Raw genomic sequence first — 22,070 nt, forward strand, 5'->3', positions numbered from 1 at the left:
GGAACCCAGTAGGGGCACAATAATGTTAATTTCTTTCCCCATTTTCCAGGATCACAAAAATGATGGCAGAGGTGAGATTAAAGCTCAGCCTCTGACTCATAGAGCTCTTTCCACTGAGAAATTTCTTTAGTGAACTACCTTGCCTTAACTTTTTTCAAAAAGAAAACCCCACATTTATTGGGTTCTAACTAGATTTGCTGCTTAATTGATAGAATTCTCCTGATTCCTTCCTATCTCTTTCTATCCTTAGTTAACTCTAACTTTTAAATCGGTAAATTCTAAAAGCAGAAAAGCTGAGACAAGATTCTGAAATTTTATTTGAAAACAAGAGCTACTTACCCTGTTTAAATTTAATCGTCTTAGCAGACTTGGATATTTTTTCTAAGCAAATACAAGCATTTTTACCTCAAAGAATCTGGAATGTCTACCTAGCAATATTTTATTAATTTTGTTTAGAAATATAATAAATTTAAGCAAACCTCAGCAAATTATTTTTCCTATCTGTATTCTCTATATCCAATTACCAGGATTCCTCAACTTTTCTTCCCAAAAAAACCTACCTTAACATTGAATTATTCCAGTCATACATTGAGTGCAAAATCTTTGTACTCGAAGAAAATACTTTCATCTGAAATTTGTGTAGCTAGGGTGAAATCCTTTTCGGATTTGTAAATCCCCTATGTTTTGGCAAACAGGCAAATCACAATTACATGAAACAAATGCTTGAAAAACAGTAACAGTTGAGCATCAGTCGCTTCATTGGTTTTATAGCAAATGAGCCTACCAGGTTTGTGGATACTGTTGAGCCGTCTCTAGTCAGACAGAAGGGACTTCAGGGACCACCTAGGGCTAGATGAACTCAAGGTACCTGCCAGCTGTAACAAAATTTGCATTGCAGTCTGTGGGTAGAGACAGGAGAAGATAAACAAGGTCTCCTCATTTGATGTGAATTTAATCATGCATTGCTACCCTAAACTGCCACTGTTTTTCATGTAGGAAATGCTTCTCAAAAAGAGATAATATTTCAGGTATTTGCCATTTTCTGCAGAAAACATCACAATTTTAGGGAATCATTTGACTATTTGGAATGTTTCATGTGGGCCTTATACCATCTGACCTGGTGACTTGTCAGTAAACTTTTATGTAGATCAAGTCTGAAGATAATGGGGTCTATTTTTTGTGACTGTCTAGAAATATTCAGATAAGTCAGGCTGGGGGTGTACATCCAAAGTTAAAGGACAAAATAATTCCTTTAATCTTCATGCATGAGGAGGTGTAAAGAAAAAGGGAATTGTCTGCTGTAAGCATTGCCATGAACAGCAAGTTCTTAGGCATGTTGGTACAACCAGTAATCATTTATGTCTAATAGTTTGTTTGGGTTCACAGTAACAGCTTAAATGTTTTCCAGAGCTTATACCTAACTAGCTTTTTCCTAGATCTCTTTATTCTTTATTAAAAAAAAACAAAAAAAAAAACTTTAGGCTGGGCACGGTGGCTCATGCCTGTAATCCCAGCATTTTGGGAAGCCGAGGCTGGTAGATAACGAGGTCAGGAGATGGAGACCATCCTGGCTAACATGGTGAAACCCCGTCTCTACTAAAAATACAAAAAAATTAGCTGGGCGTGGTGGCAGGTGCTTGTAGTCCCGGCTACTCAGGAGGCTGAGGCAGGAGAATGGCGTGAACCCGGGAGACGGAGCTTGCAGTGAGCCGAGATCATGTCACTGGACTCCAGCCTGGGCGACAGAGCGAGACTCAGTCTCAAAAAAAAAAAAAAAAACTTTGTTACAGGTGTGTGCTACCACTCCAGTCTAATTATTTTTGTAGAGGTGGGGTTTTGCCATGTTTCCCAGGATTCTCTGTAACTCCTGGGCTCAAGTGATCTTTCTGCCTTGGCTTCCCAAAGTGCTGGTATTACAGGCATGAGCCTGCTTTATTCTTTCAACATATACTTTAACACCTTTTCATTAATAATACCCAAATAAATGAGTTACCAGAGCTGATACCTTTTTCTGAGAAGATAATCCCATATTGGTCCTTCATTGTGTATCTGCCCTTCATTCTTGCCAAGGCATCCCTCTATTCCCCAACCTGCTGCCACGCACACACACAGCACAGCCCCCCACCCCCAGCTGCCTGAATCCTGGCCATCTTGGTGTTATAGCCATCCCAGAACCATTTCCTCCAGTACCCAACTACTCTGAGAGGCCCATGGTTTTTCCTCTCCTGCAGGTGTAAAATAGTGCGGTTATTACTCATTTATTCCCACATTCCTGCCATGTGGTTTCGTCTCATCCTGCTCTTCTGAATCCAGATGCAGTTTCTTCCTCACCGCTGATCTGAGTCCTCTTGTTCATTCTGTTTAATTCAACTTAGTTCTCTACCTTTGAATTTCCTTGCCACCTGGGCACAGTCTGAATATGTGATTTAAAATTATCTCATTGTTTCATTTGCCTCTGCATTGATTCAAAGTTGTCAAAGCAAAGATAAAGATTTCAATATTTTTTCTAACCCCATTAAACCTTTACCTTCAGTGAGCTACTTCTGTTTGTTTTCCCTGCCCTCCAGATGGAGATGACAATACTGTCTTCCTTAGCCTATTAAGGGTTTTGATAGGATCAAATAACTTAGCATATGCAAATAGCCTTTGTAAACCGAGGGGGGCCATATCAAGGACAATGAGGTTATTCTAGTTGATACATTAAAACTATGTTAAGGTTTTGAGAGGCCAAGTGGGGCTGATCACCTGAGGTCGGGAGTTCAAGACCAGCCTGACTAACATGGTGAAACCCCATCTCTACTAAAAATGCAAAAAGTAGCTGGGTGTGATGGCACATGCCTGTAGTCCCAGCTAACTGGGAGGCCGAGGCAGGAGAATCACTTGAACCCAGGAGGCGGAGGTTGCAGTGAGCCGAGATCGGGCCACTGCATTCCAGCCTGGGCAGCAGAGTGAAACTCTGTCTCCCCCTGCCCCCAAAAAAACTATGTCAATGCAAAATATTTTGTGTCTATATAACCATGGGAGTGTCCTTACTACCTTCTATAAAATTGCTGAAGTTTTGTGTATGGTCTTCTACACGATGGACACATTTTATACAACTAAAACTGAAAAGCCTAGTTAATTATTTGGGTATGTGGAAATATGACTCATTTATGAAACATTTCTAAGTAACATTTCTACAATGAAGATTTATAACATTGAAAGTTAGAAATTATTTCCAAATATATGTACACTAAAAATACCTAGATATAGCTGGGTGCGGTGGCTCACGCCTGTAATTCCAGCACTTTGGGAGGCCGAGGAGGGCAGATTACTTGAGGCCAGGAGTTCAAGACCAGCCTGGCCAACATGGAGAAACCCTGTCTCTACTACAAATACAAAAATGAGCTGAGCTCGGTGGTGCACTCCTATAATCCCAGCTACTCAGGAGGCCGACACACAAGAATCACTTGGCCCTGGGAAGTAGAGGTCGCAGTGAGCTGAGGTCGCACCATTGCATTCCAGTCTGGGTGACGGAGTGAGACTCTGTCTTAAAAACAGAAAAAAAAAAATCTAGATGATATGTCAACAGGCTAACCAGAAGTTATAGACCTTCACAGTTTTCCTTTTTATACTTACCTGAGTTTCTAAACTGCAATAAACCTATACTAGTTTTATAACTTGACAAAAATCTAAGCAAAACATGATTTGTCCATTTGATTCCAACTCTGAGAACATTATCTTCTATTAAATCACCATTAAACAATGAGCAAAGCTTTGAAATTTTGGAACTTTGAAAGTTTTAAAAGTGGTGTTATAGACTTTTCTCATGTTCCTGGGAGTTAGCTAAAATGTTTTTGTGTTACATGTTGTTGTGTTACAGCAAAGCAAATTAACTTATTTGTGCCTAGCTTGGATAGGGCAAATTACGTGAAATGCACTGAAATATAAATAAACACCAATGCAATACATCCAAATACTCTATCTTGGAGATCTATTTTATCACTTACATTCTAGTTTTGGACACTGTGTGGAAATGCCCTGACTGCAAAAAGAGGGATATTTGGCAAAACGGGGGATCTTCAGACCATCCTTTGCCTTGCATGTGCCAAAGAAGACATCACCTACTCTGGTGCTTTAAATGGTGACATCTATGTCTGGAAAGGGCTCAATTTAGTCCGCACCATTCAAGGAGCACATAGTGTAAGTATTACCATGTGGAAACTGTGAGTGACTTACTAAATAAGGTAAGACCACAAATCCCTCCCTGTATTTTTCTCTTGTTGCTTTAGAATCAGAGGACCCTGCTGAACACTCTCCACTCATGACAATTTCCCAAATTACATTTGCTCACCTAAAGGAAAACATATTTCAAAGCATACAATGTAATTAACCTTCACTTTAACTGTTAATTGCTTGATTTGTGTCGTCCTCAGTAGTTTGACAGAATACTAGAACTAGCTCATCAGGTTCATCTTACCGGCACTTCTCAAACTTTAATGTGCCCATGAGTTTCTGGAGGATCATGTTAAAATGCAGATTCTGGCTCCATAGGTCTAGGATGATGTCGCCACTGCTCATCAGTGACCCATAGTTTGAACAGGAAAGGTGTAGATAACTATTGCTCTTACATTGGTTGATAAGATAGATTGTCTTCATTCTTTATGTTGAGGTGCGGGGTGTTACCTCCACACCAGTGTCTTGAGCTCTTAAGGTACAATCAGAAACCATTGATAACCACATATCTTCTGGTGGTCTGCTCTGTAAGAACAAGGACAAACTTCTTACCACTCTGCCCTCTTTTTTGACACATATGAAAATGACTACATTTTTGTATCTACAGATAATAAAATTGTCCCTACAAATGGGAAGATGATGTGAAAGGCAAAGCCTATCATAGGGAATGGAAATTGGGTAATGATATTACTGGAAATGATAAACCTTTAGCTTATTGCCTCCAAACTGATTCCCTATACCCTTAATATGAAGAAAAGTTTAAGCAACTCTTAGAGCTATGACATTTCAGATCTTTCACTATATGTTGCAGGTAATTTTCTTGGCTTCACTAATTATGAAACAGCTCTTAAAATAATAGGTCAGTATTTGTCCTCATTCATAAAAGCAGCTGCCTTAGTAACCTAATTTCTTTTTATACTGGATCTTATGTCAACATTATATTCTTGCAGCACTCTTGAACAAACCAAATAAAGTATTTTCCTGTGGAGGAGCATCTTTAAATTACTAAAAGTATTTCCCATGTGAAAATCTTCAAACGATGCTTAACAAGCTAACACAAGTGCAATTTACATTTTCAGTTAGGTTCAAGTGATACCTTTGTGAGCTCACTGAGGTACATTTTGGGCACTTTTGTGCCTATGCCTATGAAAGTGTTTATGTTCCTAGCCTCTTATCTCTACTTAATTATTTTAGGCAGCAACTTCCATGAAACACCTCCATAGTTGTCTTTTCTCTCTAAGGGCCACTTATCACATAAAAGAATTTGATTCCCATACCTGCATTAATTGTATTTTTGAATTTTTTTAAAACTGCCATCTTTTTAGTAGTGGTAAAAGAGCACTTAAACTAGTTTGCTTTGATTATTATGATTTTTTAAATGTAGCTGAGATGAACAGTATCATAAATGGCTATTTGGTCTATTGTCAGCATTTCAATAGAGAACAAGGGGGTTTTATTTTTGTTTTTGCCTTGTTATGTTTTTAAATCAACATTCAACTGTATCTACTCATCATACTTAGGATGGTTGCAGCATTGAATATTACCTATTTTAATCAACAGGCTGGAATCTTTAGCATGTATGCTTGTGAAGAAGGCTTTGCCACTGGTGGGCGAGATGGGTGTATACGACTATGGGACACTGATTTCAAACCAATAACCAAAATTGATCTCAGGGAGACAGAACAAGGATATAAAGGTAATATATGTGTTAAACTTACCTGTAACTCTGGATGTGAAATATAATGTGAAGTTCTGTATTCGTATTTGTTTCTTTGTACCCCATTTTTAAAAGGCAGTTTATATAAATATATTGAATACAAGCAAAAGTATGTTAAAAGTAAATGGATGTCCTTTTTCCTAATTTGCACAAATGCATCTGTATGAACCAGCAATGCTGCAGCCAAAATAAGCATTCTGATGAAGTTGCTGAGGTTTCTTAGGAGATGGGATTGTTAGTGACAAAACCGAGAAATTCTAGACAAGTTGGTTATCATGAGAGTGAATGTGCCCAGCCTTTGAAAACAAATGAGAGGAGAAATGTGACAAATTTATTTTTTTAAAGATAGCGTTAAAGTAGTAGACACTATAGTAGTAGGGATTAAGGGCATGGGCTCAGTCATGTGGTGTGGGTTCAAATTCTTTTTCCCTATGAGAGAGTTAAGAAATTGAACGGCAGTCTCAAATCTCGGGGCATCTATTTCCCCATCTATAAAAGGGAGAGAATACTAGCACCAGCCTCCCATGGTTGTATGAGGATTAAATATACTTGTGAAATGCTTAGGATGAGGACTAAATATACTTGCAAAGTCCACTTAGCACTCAAATTGTTAGCTATTCTCACAGTATATAGAGTGTGTATATCAGAATACAATACATCTTTTAAAATTCTCATGATAGGCCTGTTACCTTTTGACAGATAAAGAATTTACAGCCGAGAAAGATTAAAGTGGAAAATGTAAATAGGAAAGACAAGAAGAAGTCAGTCATAGTGTTGTTAATATGCTAAGCACAGGTTGGGAGGTTCTGTTCACTCCCCACAGGTGGGCCACAGACCCAGCACCAAGGGAGGGGACATGGTACTGTGAGCCATGGAGGTCCACAGGATGAAAACTTACCCATCATTCTCATGAAGGGGAATCTTTTTCAGTGCCAAGATGAGGGAGAGATTTCCTGAGCATCTTTTAGAGAAGACCCGGTGACATAGGGCTCAAAGTCCTCAACAGGCCTGAAACGAGCTGTTTCTCCTGGGTTGTTTCTCATGAAGCCCCCACTTGTGACCTGATGGCGATGCTGCCACAGAGGTTGTTCGATAGGCCAGATCGTGTGGCAGTGCGCGATGCTCTCTGCTGGCCTTGGGTAGATTTCAGAGGACTGGGAGAAGACAGCGTAGACTGCGTATCCTTCAGGCCATCCTTAAATAGTGTTGTTTTCAGTAAAACTTTTCCAACAGTTGAGCAACAGGGAAATGAGCTGGATATTGTACCTCCTGTTTATACCTGGGGGCCAGCTACTTTACATGTCTGTGAACCACAAAAATGTGCATTTAAGTCAACTAATCCAGGATTGGACTGTTGTCTTCTCATGGAGGCTCAGGATGCTGGTGTGCACACGTTTCTGAATACTAGGCACAGAGGTTGGCATAGGAAGCTGTGGAATTTGGTGTCTACCTCAACGTAGGGACAAGGAAATCAAAGTCCTTAAGTTCTCTGCCATAGAGTGTGGGCCAGGGAAACTTGATCCAGAAAAACATAACAAACAGATATAAGCAGGCAAGTACCCATAAGACCAATTTTTTTTAAGTACAGTAGCCAAAAATGTTTCACCCTGAACCATGAAGCTTCTTGGTGTATCTTTCAAGGTAAACCAGAAACCAAAACATATAGTTAAAGAGTGAAGTCAACTTGCCAGATGGGATTAGTAACCATAAACTGCCTAAACATTGGAGAGCACCAACCAGGATTCATGACTTTTTTGGCAGTTACTCCATTTAATCCAAAAATTGTATCACATAATTAAGGCATACATTTTAAAGCATAGGGATCAGCTAAGAAGCTATTGGTTTACCCTGCTGTACTTTTCTGCCCAATACTGAGTCCTTGAGCCTGGCTCTCCTGGGAGAGTTCAGGGACCAGTTCTGAATGAGGATATACGTAACCAGGTGTTGTCCTGATCACATGGGCCCCACAGCCACCTCCCGTCTGCAGTTAGGACAGTCAGCGATGCCCTCCATTGGACATCCATCTCAGATTCCCGCCCCATCCTTGCCGAGATAAAAGCAGATCTGGGTGGTACACAGTGGACATTGGGAACCCGAAACAAACCTGCATCTCATAGGATGTGCCCTGTGGTGCGTGGGCTTGGCGTTTATCAGGGATTGGTGTGCATCTTAGATGGCTTACTGATAAGACAGTTGCCTGCGTTTTGTGGGGAGAAACAGACTGCTTTTAAAACATGGTATAGATCGTGTTCCAGTTTGAGTCCAAGAGAGTCAGAGAGGGCATGGGGGCTGGGATGGAGCTCCCAGGAGAGTGGAGATGGCACTGCTTAGCACGCAGCCCCGCAGTGTGGATGCTCTAGATGACGTCTTCACTTTTAGAATTGCTGCTGACCACCAGTACTCTTAATTGCTTAGTATTTTACTTTAAACTGATTAATGTATCTTTTTAAAACTTCGCTTTAAACTAATATTTGTGGCATGAGTTTAATATGCTGGGATCTAATTTTTGCCCTTGGAACACCCACCTAAAATTATCCCCTCCCCCTGGCTTGGGCAACATTGTCACAAAAGGCCACTGTGTATCATCAAGCATCAAAAGAGTTGCTGGCCTTCATTCCAGCCCCCAGTGAAAAAACAATATACATGTAGCATCAAAAGAAGAAAAGGCTCCTGGTTTGAGTTACTGGTAACAACTAAAGTCTGACCCACCCATTGCTCCCAACTTAGGGAGTTCTGGAGCCTGCATGGACAGGGCCATGTGGGGAAACTTGGTCTAAATCCCCCTCTAAGGCACTCGGTAGCGCTCAGCCAGGCCTTGGTGAATAATCAGCCAGGCCATTATTCCACTGAAGCAAGGAAGGAGGATGTGGAGTTCCAGAGCCATTTTCCACAGCTCTGAGCAGGGAGAGACTCTCAGAACCGGCCCTCCTGTGGTCTTGGAGGCTGGCTGCCGGGGCCATCCTGTGATGGGGCAGCCTCTCCAAGGCACGTGGAAGTGTGCCCCAAATCCGAAGTGAAGTAGAGTGATCCAGCACAAGTATAGTAATTAAAATACATAGGATTTGAGGAGATAAAAATAATCAAGATGTAAATAGCTTTCTGGTGTAGCTTCCCCTTCAGCCAGGCAATATCATACCCTTGGTCCTTTGAACATTAACAGAGAGCTGAGCAAATAAGAGGGCGGGAAAAGGGAAGGAAAGAGGGTGGGAAAGGAACAAAAGAAAGCAGAGTGGACAGAAGATGGTCAGGTGTCCTCCCCACCCCCCACCACCCTCTCGTCCCTTCCCTCAAAGAAGACTTGGCCTTCTGCTCCACCTCTCTTTGCCTCAAACAAACCAAGTGTATTTGAAAGGAACAGATTCAGGCAGAGCAGTGTTAGACTTCCTTGCCCTCAGTTTGGACATGACAGTTTTATTTTTATAAGAACTATCTTGATATAAATGAGCTTTCTTCTGTGTTTTTGCTATTTGTAAAACAGTGACACTCAAATTTATTTCAATGGAAATGTAGTGATTTCTCATCTTACTCAAACAGCCAAATAGTTTTCTAAGCAAATTTAACCAGAGAATTAATCATGGCCGTAGCCCAGTTCCCATGACATGGTATGGGTAATTTTCTATGTTCTATACATTTAAAAGTATTAGTGAAAATTAATAAATTGCTACTTACTAGTGCTTAGGAATCTGAGGGTATTTATAAAGATCACACTTAGTGTACCACCTGTAAAGACTTGTGTTGCTCTTCCTATAGATGTCTAGGTGATTTACAAAATGAATCTGACAATTTCCAAGTTGTTTAATGCAAATGTTTGCAAGATTGGCATACATTTGCATCTTCTAATAACTATTAACTGTTAGCCATCAAGAAAGAAGTTTTAAGATGAACCAAGATGGATACTAAGCTCAGAAAAAAATGATGACATGGCTTTGTAATAAAGTGACATTGTTAATTCTTTTACGTCTTTGTAGTAGCTTGAGCTAATTAGGACACTTGACTTACAGTAAAAACAATTAACCCCACTTTAGGTTGAGTGTGAATCGGCTTGGAGATGGGTCACATTCACATCAAGAATTGGTTAGTGTCAGATCTGATTCTCCAGCTCCCTCCTTTCTCCCCAAGGCTTAGTCAAAGAAAATGTCCCTCACATGATGAGGAGGGCCATCCCTCAGTGAAGGGAATTATAGCGTTTTACTTGCACCAGTGACTTGTGCATCTTTTGTGAGTTATTGGATTTTTGCTGACTGGGTATTCGAACAGGTTTCTCTAGCAACAACACAAGATGATAGAAACCAACAACCTAATTCACCCAGGATCCTTCATCAGCAATTCTGAAAGCCAAAAAGTTCAGATTACCAGAAGATTTTTAAAATAACTAATGTGGCAGCAAAACTCGACCCGTTATGAGGCTATTGGGTGTTTTTATATATTTTGTTATAGAAGTATTTAATTTCAAGGTGCTGCCTTAGTGTCTGCTGGATATATTACAAGTACAAAATCCAAATTTTTCTGAATTCCAAAATGCATCTGGCACCAAAGGATTTCAGCTATATGGAGTTGTTATACATCTTAGTGAATACAAACTTCTGGAATTTTCAAGTTGGGACAGACCCTGGATGTAAGGCAGTGGCGGGGGATGGGGGGAACTCCCTTACTTCATGAATGGTAGAATGAGGCCCAGGGTCATTAGCATCAAGCTAATTGTAAACTGAGGTCACTCACTCATACCTCACACCAAACTTCATGACAGTGCATGCTGAGTCTGATCACTTTTAAAGCACATTTATGATCTGGGTAAAATAATGAAGCTTAAGTAACTTATAGCGGTGGCAAGAAAAGCCAAAAATTCTTAAAATCCATCAACCAAAATGAATTACTTCTAGGATAATAAAACACCATTGAGTTAATGGTTATAAATGATTCTGACTAAAGGAATACAGTAATTATTCACATGGTATAAGATGTATTATTTACTTATTTGTCCACTCAGTAAACATTTATTAAACATCTAAGTGCCAGATACATGCCTAGGAACTGAATAGGAAGTCCTGAAAAGTATGCTTCAGTCATGATTACATTTAAGGTGTGAGTGGAGGTGGAGGGAATTCTGTGGGTTTTGTTTTAACTACCAACACATATTTGTTGAGTTGTTGCTGTGTCTAATGGACTATAAAGTCCGAATCCAGAAAGATCCTGCATTAGGTGAATCACTGAGCAAGAATTAGAGGCCGAAATTCCAGGACATGAGATGCCCTGCTTATACTTGTCACTATCTTCACTGCTCCTTCCCTGGTCTGGGCCACCGCTGTCTTTCAAATAGAATACTGCAGTTGCTTTATAACTTGTATTCCTACTTCGACCACCATCCTCTGCACAGCAGCTAGAGGGATTGTTTGAACTTTACGTGAGCCAGATCACATTACTGCTTTCCTCAAAACCCTGCAATGATTCATCTTACCCAGAGTCAAAGTCCTTAAGGCAGCCCACCACCCCTGCCATTGCTCTGCTTTTCCCTGTCTGCTCCTTCCCCTCTCTGCCCTCCCAGCCTTCTCCTTCTGCCTGTGACACTCTTGCCTAGAATCTGCATGACTACTTCCCTCCTCTCCTTCAAACCTTTGCTCAAATAAAACCTGTGCTGATGACCTCTTCTAGAATTGCAACTCATTCTGCCTCCACCACTCCAAGTATTCCAAATCCCCTTCTCTCCTGGGTCTGCCTTTCCCTTGTAACATACAGTATAATTTCTGTGTTATGTTCTTAGCTATTGTCTGTTTCCATAAAGGTAAGGATCTTTGTTCACTGATGCCTCCCACCCACTTAGGATGTGCCTAGTGTGTGCTGGAGTCCTGGAAGTAGCTGTCAGGTAAATGAAAAGTGTCGTAGGACTGGAGGGTGGAGCCTTGTGGAAGAGCGCAAGTGATGAGGACGCAGAAGGAACAGATAACTTGGTTTCTTTGTGTCAACCTGTGACACCGTAAGCTTCCAAGGGCCAGCTACAGGAGGTCTTAGAGGTTTAGGGAGGCATGTGGCATGATCGGATCTCCACTTAGTTCTCCTGCCCCAGAGCAGAGGGCAGACTGGGGCGGGATAGGATCGGAGGTGGGAGCCCAGGTGGTGGTTCCACAGTGTTCATGCTTATTACTGTTTTTATTCCTCAGAGTACCGTGATGGTCAGATAGTCTCACAGCTCTCAACCAGGAGTGATTTTTGGACATTTGACATTGTCTGAAGACATTTTTGATTGTTGCAACTGCAGAGTTGCGACTGGCTTCTGTGGATAGAGGCCAGGGATGCTGCTAAAAGTATTACAATGGACAGGAGAGTCACCACAACAAAGAATTACCCAGCCCCAAATGTTGATAGTGTTGTTGTCGAGAACCCTTGCAGAGAACATCCAAAAAACCAACTCTCAAACCTGAGAACACCCTTGTTTATGATAGAAGCAAAATAAGCACATCCTATTCTCCGGTCCCGCGGGTGGCTCCATTACTCACCTCTTGACTCCTTGCGACTGTCACCGCTCTCCCTGTGTGCCCACTGCTTTTCTTTGGGCATGTCGTTCAGCCTCACTGTTCTGAGAAGGTGGAGGAACACTGCAGAGGCCCGTGCCTCAGGAGCTGGAGACAGATTGGCAGCCAGGAGACGTGATGGCGTTGTGTGCTCAGGTTCCATGTGTGACATGGTGTCTGGGCTGCTGACCTGGCTTGCTGTGTAGTAATTCCTCTGTAAATACCCCTCCTGAGCCAGCCTTATGTAAAAGCTAGCCTGGATGGGTTCCCTCCCGGGGTGGAAGGCCATGGGCTTGGCTGTGTGTTCTCATCTTCTGATGTCTCACTAGGCTTTGTGGATCTTTCACAGTTCCTGTGGCTATAGGATTTTGAGTCCTGTGGAGTGGGTTTTGAAATAAGCAGAGATTTTGTAAAAAGAAACCTTCCCTGTGAATTCTGCTGGAGATTCTCAGGCAGGGAGCCTTTGTGAACAGGAGCAGCAGGTCATAGGCAGTCCGCACTGAGGTTGACCTGCAGCCCCAGCCCTGCGATTCTCCCAGCTCAGGACCAGTGCTGAATGCCCACTCTGTGGTGGCCTTTGTGGTACATGCTCTACACACAGGATCCCATTTAATCCTCAAACTCCTCTGGGGGTCCCCTGGCAGGGAGGCTTCTCAGGCCCAGATCTGGGCAGTCACATGGGGCCCCATGCTCACGAGGGCCCTGTGGTTGGTTGCATGCTTTGCTGTCACTTCCTTGGAATTCTTAATCATTTTTTAACAAGTGGCCCCACACTTCTGTTTTGTACCGGGCTCTGAAATCATCGGTTTATGAATCCCTGGGGAGATGTATGTCTTTCCTCCTGCATTTCTTTCACACATCCAAAGTCTGTTTTCAGCATTACCCTTAGAACATTAGAAGCCCCCGCAAGGCCTAGAGCTCCTGTGCCCAGGCTCCAGGCTCCCTGTGTGACCTCAGCCACCCCTTCCTGAGGGGCTGCAAGGGCAGGGGGCTTTGAAGGTCTCTGCTGTCTTTTCCACATCCTCTCCCAATACTCCCTCTTAAGTCTGGGTGAAATTACTGTTCCTCTTTCTCTTGTTCTTACTACCTTTTACCTCTCGCACTCAAGGCATTCCCTGGTTTTGCATCCTTAATAAAGTTAGGTTTACAGGGGACAGCTACAACCTTGTCTTGTTTCAGTACTATGTCCGGGGCATACATTCACAGAGACAGGAAATAACTTTGTGGGGAAGGGTATTAACGCCACACTTGAACTGCCTGAATCCTCATTTTTCCCCCCATTGCTTGCTTGCTCTGTGAGTTGAGGCAAGTAACACAAACTTTCTATACTGTCATTTCCTCGTCGGTTCAGCATGTATCAACTAGCCCCATCAAGGGCCTGGCGCTGTCCATGGGGTTAATGATAACACCGCCTTCTAAGCACTCACGAGCATTCATGGGCACAGGGCTCCATTATGTTGGTGAGGATCCTTACTGCCCACCTGCAGGGCTTGCTTGTTTAACTCAAAGTCGACTTCTCAGAGATGATACTGTCTTCGTCGTCATTTGCTCATCGTCCTTGGGCTTTCCCATCCAGTGGGGTAGAGTTTGTCAGCATGTGACTGAAGAACCACTGCATTAGAATCAGCTGGGGACCTGCCTGGCACTCTGAATTTTCAACAGTCTGACATGTGAGAAACATACTAGCTGGAGAACGGCTTGAGCAGGCGGTGGTTCAGCCCGGGGGAATTAAAAGTAATGAAGTCTTGATCTGCTCCAGACCAACTGGGAGGAATATCTGGGAGGGGGGCAAGCATCTGTATCTTTTAAATCCTCTCTCTGTAGATTCTGGTGTACACTGAGGGTTGGGAACAACCGTGCCTGGCCCTTTACCATATCAGGCCTTGGAACACGGGTTTTAAGAACACTGTTAAGTACGAGTCTCTCCTTGCTTTCAGTTTTCCCCTTTTGGACCAAATAATTGGGAGAAAAGGCCATTTTCTTCCCCAAATGGTTTGTTCTCTTTGTGTACTGGAACATAGCCTTTTCCTCTGCGAGTCTGCAGTGGCAGCAGATCAAAATTATAATAGCAAATGACAAAAACTAAGTGTAACATAAGGCAGAGTAAGACTCTAGGAAAGGTCTATGGGGCACTTCATAGTTCCTGGCACTGCCACCTTACAGGGCTCGGATGTGACTGCAAGTACAGCAGGTTGTTCTGTGCTGAGATGTAAACTTAATAAAAAGATCCTGGCACAAAGCCCTGTGGGTTAAAATAATAGCATAACGTATTGATTCATTCCTCGGTGCTAGACACTGGCTCAAGTGTTGTTGCATTCAGTTCTCACAATGCTATGAAGTGTGAGTGCTAATATCTCCACTTTACAGATGGAGGAACTAACGATATGAATGACTAAATATCTTACCATGTCACACAGCTGGGAAGGGCTGGTATATAAATCCAGTTCTTATCTTTAACTGTTGAAAATAAACTCGTGGTAGAAAATAAGCAATGTCTCTTAGTAATGAGGTCTGATTTGATACAGACTAGAGCTCCCCATGGCCAGGCTTCAGGACTACAGCAGAGGGGATTGAAAGGATGCTGTCTATATTCTCTGGTCTGAATATAAAATCAGGGCCACGGACTGGTGAGAATTTGGTCTTGGCATTAAAGGATTTTTTGGTTTAGATGGGTGGTTTGCTCTCTACTGCCATCTGCTGGCTCTCTGTACCAAGCACAGGCCCAAGTTCCACGTTTCTCATCACAAGTGGCACAGGGCATGGTGTCCAAATGTGGACACCTCATCTGCGTGGTAAAACGCCTTCAGTTCATACCGTCAAAAGTAACAATGATGTGTATTCCTCCAGAAAAGAGAACTTCTGTAGTTTTAAATGGTTAGTATGGTTTCTCCTGTTTCTCTTAACTACTATTGGGTTTGTAACCATATTCCAAATACTAGCTTATGTTTCTCTGACTCCCAGAGCAGAATATAAAGGAGTATAAGACAGTTTCGTTGCCTTCTAATGCTGCAGCTGCCTTGGCCAGCCCAACTGGGACATCATGATTACCTTTCTGTTCTCTGGGTTTGTGTCAGAAGTAAAAAACTAAGCCTGGATAGACAGGAGAATTGAATGAATGCCAGAACCTTGTGCCGTTCACCAAGCTCTCACCAGAAGAGACTGTGTTGTTCTCTTTACCACTCTTGCATGTAGAAGAACAATTAGGTTTAAAAAGGATGGAAATGGGATGCTATTAGGAAACATGAATATGGCTTTTGACCCACTGATGTCTTCCTTTTTAAAATGGTTATCTTAGGAATGAGAGTGACCTGGTATTGTACCTATCACCTGCTGGACACATCCCGTGAGGTTGACTTGTCTGATGTGACAAAAGACAATTGATGTGTTTAAAGAACTGAGTACTTACGGAGAGACCCAGTTGCTCTCTGAGAGAAAATGTTCACAGCTCATAAAGTTGATATTGCAAGCAATGAAAATGTAGCAACTCCTTCTCTGGTTCTCTTCCCTTCCACCCATATGTAGCCAAAAATAATCCTTGCTAAGCTTCGCCCTTACGTTGGTTAGTTCAGTGGAACCCTTTTTCAAATGAACCCTTTTTCAAATGAAATCGGAGATGGTGAGGTGCCGAGAGAAAGACAGCAGTGGGATCCTCAGACTCCCGCCTCTTGCTGTCCCATTTCCTGGCTCTCTCCTTGCCAGGACCCTGGCACTCTTCTGAGGAATGCAAGAGCTCCCTGGATGTGGTCGGAAAAACACTGAGTGCCGTGTGACTTGTCTGGTTCATTAGTCTGGACTGAGTTGGAAGGTTCGTCTTTGTTTCTGAGCCTCTTAAAATTGTTTTAAAGAGAAGATATATAGATATATACTTAATGTCAATATTTAATTCCAGGTCATGGGTGGTTATAATAATCTTTTTTCCTTGATGAATTTGTTCCCCCAAATAAGGTTAAAAAATAGCAGGACAATAAATACAGTAAAAAAGTAGTTTATTTAGTTTTTGCTCATGTTGGAATATCATTAACTCTTTCCTTCCTGATAATGCTGAAGAGTACAGCATTAAACCCTTTCTGTAATAAAGCATAAATATATGCTTGACCAAATATAGCTCCGGGTCCTAGGGAAGAATTCAAGTCATTTGGCCTTGAGAGACCAGACATGCTGTTGGAGGCCTTGGGAGAATTGGTGTGTTCATGCTTACAGTGAATCCATGGATTCCAGGCCTGCCTGGAAAAGGGCCGTTGTCTTTAAAACAATCAGTGGCATTATAAAAGGGCTATGATCTGAATATTTAATAACAGTTAAAATGTATAACATATCACTTAGATGTGATGTATATGTCTATGTGTGTATACAGTGTATGTGTATATAGGTACACATATACATTTGCATCACTTTAGTTGGTTTTTGATGCATGGATATCTGCTTGCATATGTCTGGCTCTTTTTAAAATGTAATCTTCATTAGGGCGGGAGCCTGTCTTGTTCACTGTTAAGCTCCAGTGTCAGGCACAGAGTAGTGCTGAATAAAAATTTCTGGAATAAAGGAATGAATATATCCCTTTTTTGAATGTTCTTACTGAGTAACAGGGGTAGTATCTTTTATTTCTTGGCATCTCCAAGGACTCAAATGTTTGATTCTGATGTTTTATTTCATTTGCTCAGTAATTCTTTATTGAGTGTCTACAACGTGACAGTCACTGTGCCCAGATACTGAGGATATAGCAGTAAATAAAACTGATAAAACTCTCTTCACAGACCTTTCTATTCTACTGAGAGGAAGCAGACAATAAATACAGTAAAAGTAGATTGTTTTTTGCTGATGTTGAAATACCACCGATTCTCCTTCTTTCCTGATGATGGCGAAGAGCAAAGCATTAAACCCTTTGTGTAATAAAACTAGATGATGCAAAGCCTGCTGGGGAGACAACTAATTCAGCCCCTCCTGCCAATCCCCTGCGGGAACTGAGAAAAACACCAGGGAGGAAACGGGAATATGTTGACTCATGAGTGGTAATGCAACCCCAAAAAGGGTAGGAAAGAGATCAAGACAAAGAGGGGAGCCAGTGGCAACAGGATTGTGGGAGCAAGGCCGTGTGGTTCTCTGCAGCTGAGCTGCATGCCCTGTCAGCTTGCAATGACATCCTGACTGCTTTTACCATACATCTGCCCTTCCCATCCTTGAAAGCCCATCCTGATGTTTGCAGTGGAGGATTTCAAGTAATTGATCCTGAACTAGTGTTGCCAAGGTGTCTGTACTCCTCCCGGCGGGAATAATGCATCTGCCTGTGTGCTTTCTCCCGCCATTTCAAGACCTGTAGCAGTGAATTCAGAGCAAGGAGTAAGGACAGTTATCTCATGTATTTGTTGAAAGCCTTATGCCTTGAAAAACTACTTTCTCTTAATAAATGCATTATCTCATTGGATCCTCTCAAGACCACAGTGAGGTGATTAAGATGAAGATTATAGTTAGGGTGTCCATATACCCCAAATTACCCCTTCTGTTGTCCCAGCATCCCAACTGGCTTAGTATTTGTCTTGGGGTTTTTTTTTTTTTTTTTTTAAAGACAATCTTGCTCTGATGCCCAGGCTGGAGTACAATGGCACAATCTCAGGTCACTACAACCTCCGCCTCCCAGACTCATGCCATTCTCGCGCCTCAGCCACCTGGGTAGCTGGGAATACAGGTGCATGCCACCATGTCCAGCTAATTTTTCTATTTTTAGTAGAGACGAGGTTTCACCATGTTGGCCAGGCTAGTCTCAAGCTTCTGGCCTCAAGCGATCTGCCTGCCTCAGCCTCCCAAAGTGTTGGGATTACAGGCATGAACCACCATGCCTGGCCATTTTTTTTTTTTTAATAGACTTTGTTTTTTAGGGCAGTTTAGGTTCAGAACAAAATTGAGAATGTATAGAGACTTACCATATACCCCTTCCTACCCACAACACACATACATAGCTTCCCTCAGTATCAGTGTCCCCCACCAGAGTGGTACATTTGTTCCAGGGGGTGAATCTACCTTGACATGTCATTATCACCCAGAGGCCGTAGTTCACGTTAGAGTTCGCTCTTGGTGGTGTACGTTCTGTGGGTTTTGACAAATGTGTAATGACATGTCTCTACCATTATAGTATCCCACAGGACAGTTTCCCTGCCCTAAAAATCCTCCATACTCTGCCTGTTCATCACTCTGCCTATTCATCTCTCTGCCCTAGATTTTTAATTTTGCAGTAAACAGTTTTTAGACTTTTATAATTGAAAATATTTTGATAGAACTATTTAGTAGGTCTTTCAACATAGGAAAGCTATTCCTTAGTCAAATACTTTAAAATATTATGTAAATTTAGTTTTAGAGCCTCTTAAAGGCATTCTAATTGGAATGACAGGTTACATAGTCACCATAATTATAGTCTACATCTTAAGGGGGGAGAAAAACCCAGCAAGGAGGGAACATTCCTGTGTCTAGCCAGCTGGGCCTAGAGCAGGAGTAGAGCCTGGGTCCTCGAGCTTCTGGTACTTTCTATCCCAGAGACACAGTGCCTGCTGGGGAGGTAGCATGGAGCCCATCACATCCTGGCCTTGTTTTAAAGTAGTTAGGAAAGTGATACTGCTTCGGTATTTCTAATTCGGATTAGAAAATTCGCTGCCTAAACAAACAACAAACCCAGTAAGGAATGGAACAGACTACAAAAAAATCCAAGAGATTGAGACCAGGCAAGTGAGGACCTGCCTAGGGAGGATGAAATAGTACTACTGAGATGGAAGTGTGGACTTTAAAGGAGTACTATGCTTTTGGAGAAGATTCCACAAATTAAGTCGGTGAAGAATAGTATTTTCATTGATAAATGTTTGATGGTATTTTGAGACTGAAATTGGAGTTTCATTTGCATATTTCTGAGACACGATGCATCTGTTTATTCCATAGGATGTATCTAGATTCTGATCAAATATGTATTAAACTTGTTTAATATGATAATCATCTGTTCTGTAGTATCACCTACATATAATTTTAACACAGTGTTATTCCTAAAGGTTGAACTGATTCGTCTTTCATAGCAAATCAGAAGGACATTATTCTGAAGGTTAGGTTTTCATAAAGACCGATTTATCATCTTATACTTACTTTAAGATATAGTATTTAAAATATTCTACTGTTGAAGACCAGCCTGGGCAACACATAGCAAGACCTCATCTCTACAAAAAAGAAGAAAATTAGCCTAGGCATGGTGTTGCACAGCTGTAGTTGCACCTCCCAGCTACTTGGGAGGGTGAGGCAGGAGGATCACTTTGAGCCTAGGAAGTTGAGGCTTCAGTGAGCTATTGTGCTACCACACTCCAGCCTGGGCAACAGAGTGAGACCCTGTCTCTAAAAAATAAAAACAAACAATCCTGCTGTAGAAACACATAGTTATCCTAAGTCTAGGAAAAGCAGCCACTCTTTCACAGACTAGATCACAAGGGGTGGAGGAAACATCCAACACTTGTAAGAAAATAACACAGAATGGGCCAGACGTGATGGCTGATGCCTGTAATCCCAGCACTTTGGGAGGCCGAGGCAGGTAGATCATGAGGTCAGGAGATCGAGACCATCCTGGCTAACATGGTGAAACCCCATCTCCTCTAAAAATACAAAAATTAGCTGGGCGTGGTGGTGAGCACCTGTAGTCCCCGCTACTCGGGAGGCTGAGGTAGGAGAATGGCATGAACCCGGGAGGCGGAGGCTGTGGTGAGCGGAGATCACGCCGCTGCACTACAGTCTGGGTGACGGCAAGACTCCATCTCAAAAATAATAATAAAATAACACAGAATGGTGGCAGCGTTGATTCTCTGCCTCCAGGAGTCCTTAAGATGTGTCACATTTGATGCTATCTTGGTTAAAGGGCATTTACTTTAGGTTTTGTGTGTGTATGAATAGCGTGAAGATTTGCTTCTGTTTTACTTATTTTTGTCAGGCCTCTCTATCCGGAGCGTGTGCTGGAAAGCAGACCGCCTTCTAGCAGGGACCCAGGACAGTGAGATATTTGAAGTGATTGTGCGAGAGCGAGACAAGCCGATGTTGATCCTGCAGGGCCACTGCGAGGGTGAGCTCTGGGCTCTGGCCCTGCACCCCAAGAAACCTCTGGCTGTGACAGGCAGTGATGACCGCTCTGTCAGGTGAGGCCCCACTGCTGTCACCTCTCTGACTTGAGACGGATTTATTTTCCCAAATTTGCTTATTAATAGAAGGATAAAGTGCAGAATAGAACCACACAGTTTCCAAATGAAACGTTAAGACCTTTAGCCCAACAAGTGGGTTTTTGGCATTTTGCTGCTGCTATTGTCTTTCTTGGCTGCATCTTAAATCATGGAAATGTTTTTTAGAAGTGAAAAATACTTGAATACTGGTGAGGCTGGCTTCCAGTTCTTTCTATTTGAAGATTTATGAGCTAAGCACACTCATCTGTGATGAAACCATATTGTCCCCTCGTGCCTTTGGTCTTCTGCAGGGGCTGCGTAGAGATTTTACTATTTGGTTAGCGACTCTCTCATTCATCATCATCAGAACTTAAATTCTGATTCTCAAAATTGTCTTTAGCACTTGAGTAAACTATTTTTTTTTTTAAAGTCTCAGATGAAATTTTGAACCACATCATCACGTCAAAGAATCATGGGGCCTGAGACAATAGTTTACTCAGAGCCTCCAGCTTTCTTGCTGTGGATCATTTTATTCTTTTGAGAGCGCACTGGCTAAAACGAGCGCAATGACTTATGATTCCAGGATTTTTATACCTATTAAAGGAATGAACATACAACTTAAAGGTTTGAGATGTAGAATATTACCCCAATTTCAGTATTTTATTACTTAGTGCTGAGCTTTAGATATGCTCAACGACAAACAGGCCAGAAAGAGGGAGCGTGTGAGAGGAACAGACTGATCAATCGATTGAATGGCTACTGCCTCTGGGTTTTAATGGCTAAAATAGAACAATGTAAACTGGACTAAAGCTCACTACTTCCCACCTCCCTTATTTTGTATGTTTATGAGTCTAATTAAAATACAGTTAATGTAGTCATTCATTCTATTTTTTCCATCTCTACCAAGCATGAAAACCTCATTGATCTAAAAATCAGTGAGGACAGCTAAAACAACTATTGTTGTCTCCTTGTGTGACATAAACGGTTATTTGGTTTATACTTCACTTTACTCACTTCCTCCTTTTCTGTTTTTCTCTTTTTCTTAGTCTTGAGTTTTCCCACTTATTCAGACACCTGTGAAACTCATTCATACCCATCCAAAAAGAAGTGATTTCAAGGAAGTCCTTCACTTTTATATTTTAGCAATTGTTGAGTCTCAGAATTGCAAACATCCCTGAGGAGCCCTGACTGCCAGAATCTTATTCTCTTTAGCCATTAATTTGACTAGAATCTGTAATGCATTTTTATACAAAGTATTAAAATTTAGGAATGCTGAAAGTCATAATTTCTTGAGAAAGATGAGCATAGTGACTTTAGAAGGATAGTACCATTTACTGAGGAGTGATGGTTTCTTTAATAGTAAAGCAAGGGTTACATTGCTTAAAATAGTACAAGGTTGAAGCAGCATGAGATCATGCATAATGGATGAGGTATTGAGAACCTACTCAGCTTGGGCAGGTC

At 41.9% G+C, this 22,070-nt stretch overlaps 1 protein-coding gene across 9 annotated transcripts in view; it reads left to right on the forward strand.

Moving 5' to 3' along the window:
• Positions 1 to 22,070, forward strand: part of EML6 (EMAP like 6) — a 255,703-nt gene that overhangs the window by 106,799 nt on the left and 126,834 nt on the right. For 8 of the 9 annotated variants that reach the window (XR_005243334.2, XR_012095287.1, XM_038006941.2 and 5 more), the window contains 3 exons: positions 3,997 to 4,182; positions 5,776 to 5,911; positions 20,387 to 20,588. Coding sequence is in view for 6 of the 9 variants with exons in the window: in XM_038006941.2 (XP_037862869.1) it covers positions 3,997 to 4,182; positions 5,776 to 5,911; positions 20,387 to 20,588 (524 nt within the window). In the remaining 3 variants the exon portion in view is untranslated. Of the gene's footprint in view, positions 1 to 3,996; positions 4,183 to 5,775; positions 5,912 to 20,386; positions 20,589 to 22,070 lie in introns of those variants that run through there. The other variant, XM_073022985.1, reaches the window with a different exon arrangement.

Source organism: Chlorocebus sabaeus, chromosome 14, assembly GCF_047675955.1.
Source record: "Chlorocebus sabaeus isolate Y175 chromosome 14, mChlSab1.0.hap1, whole genome shotgun sequence".
Classification (NCBI taxonomy): Eukaryota; Metazoa; Chordata; class Mammalia; order Primates; family Cercopithecidae; genus Chlorocebus; species Chlorocebus sabaeus.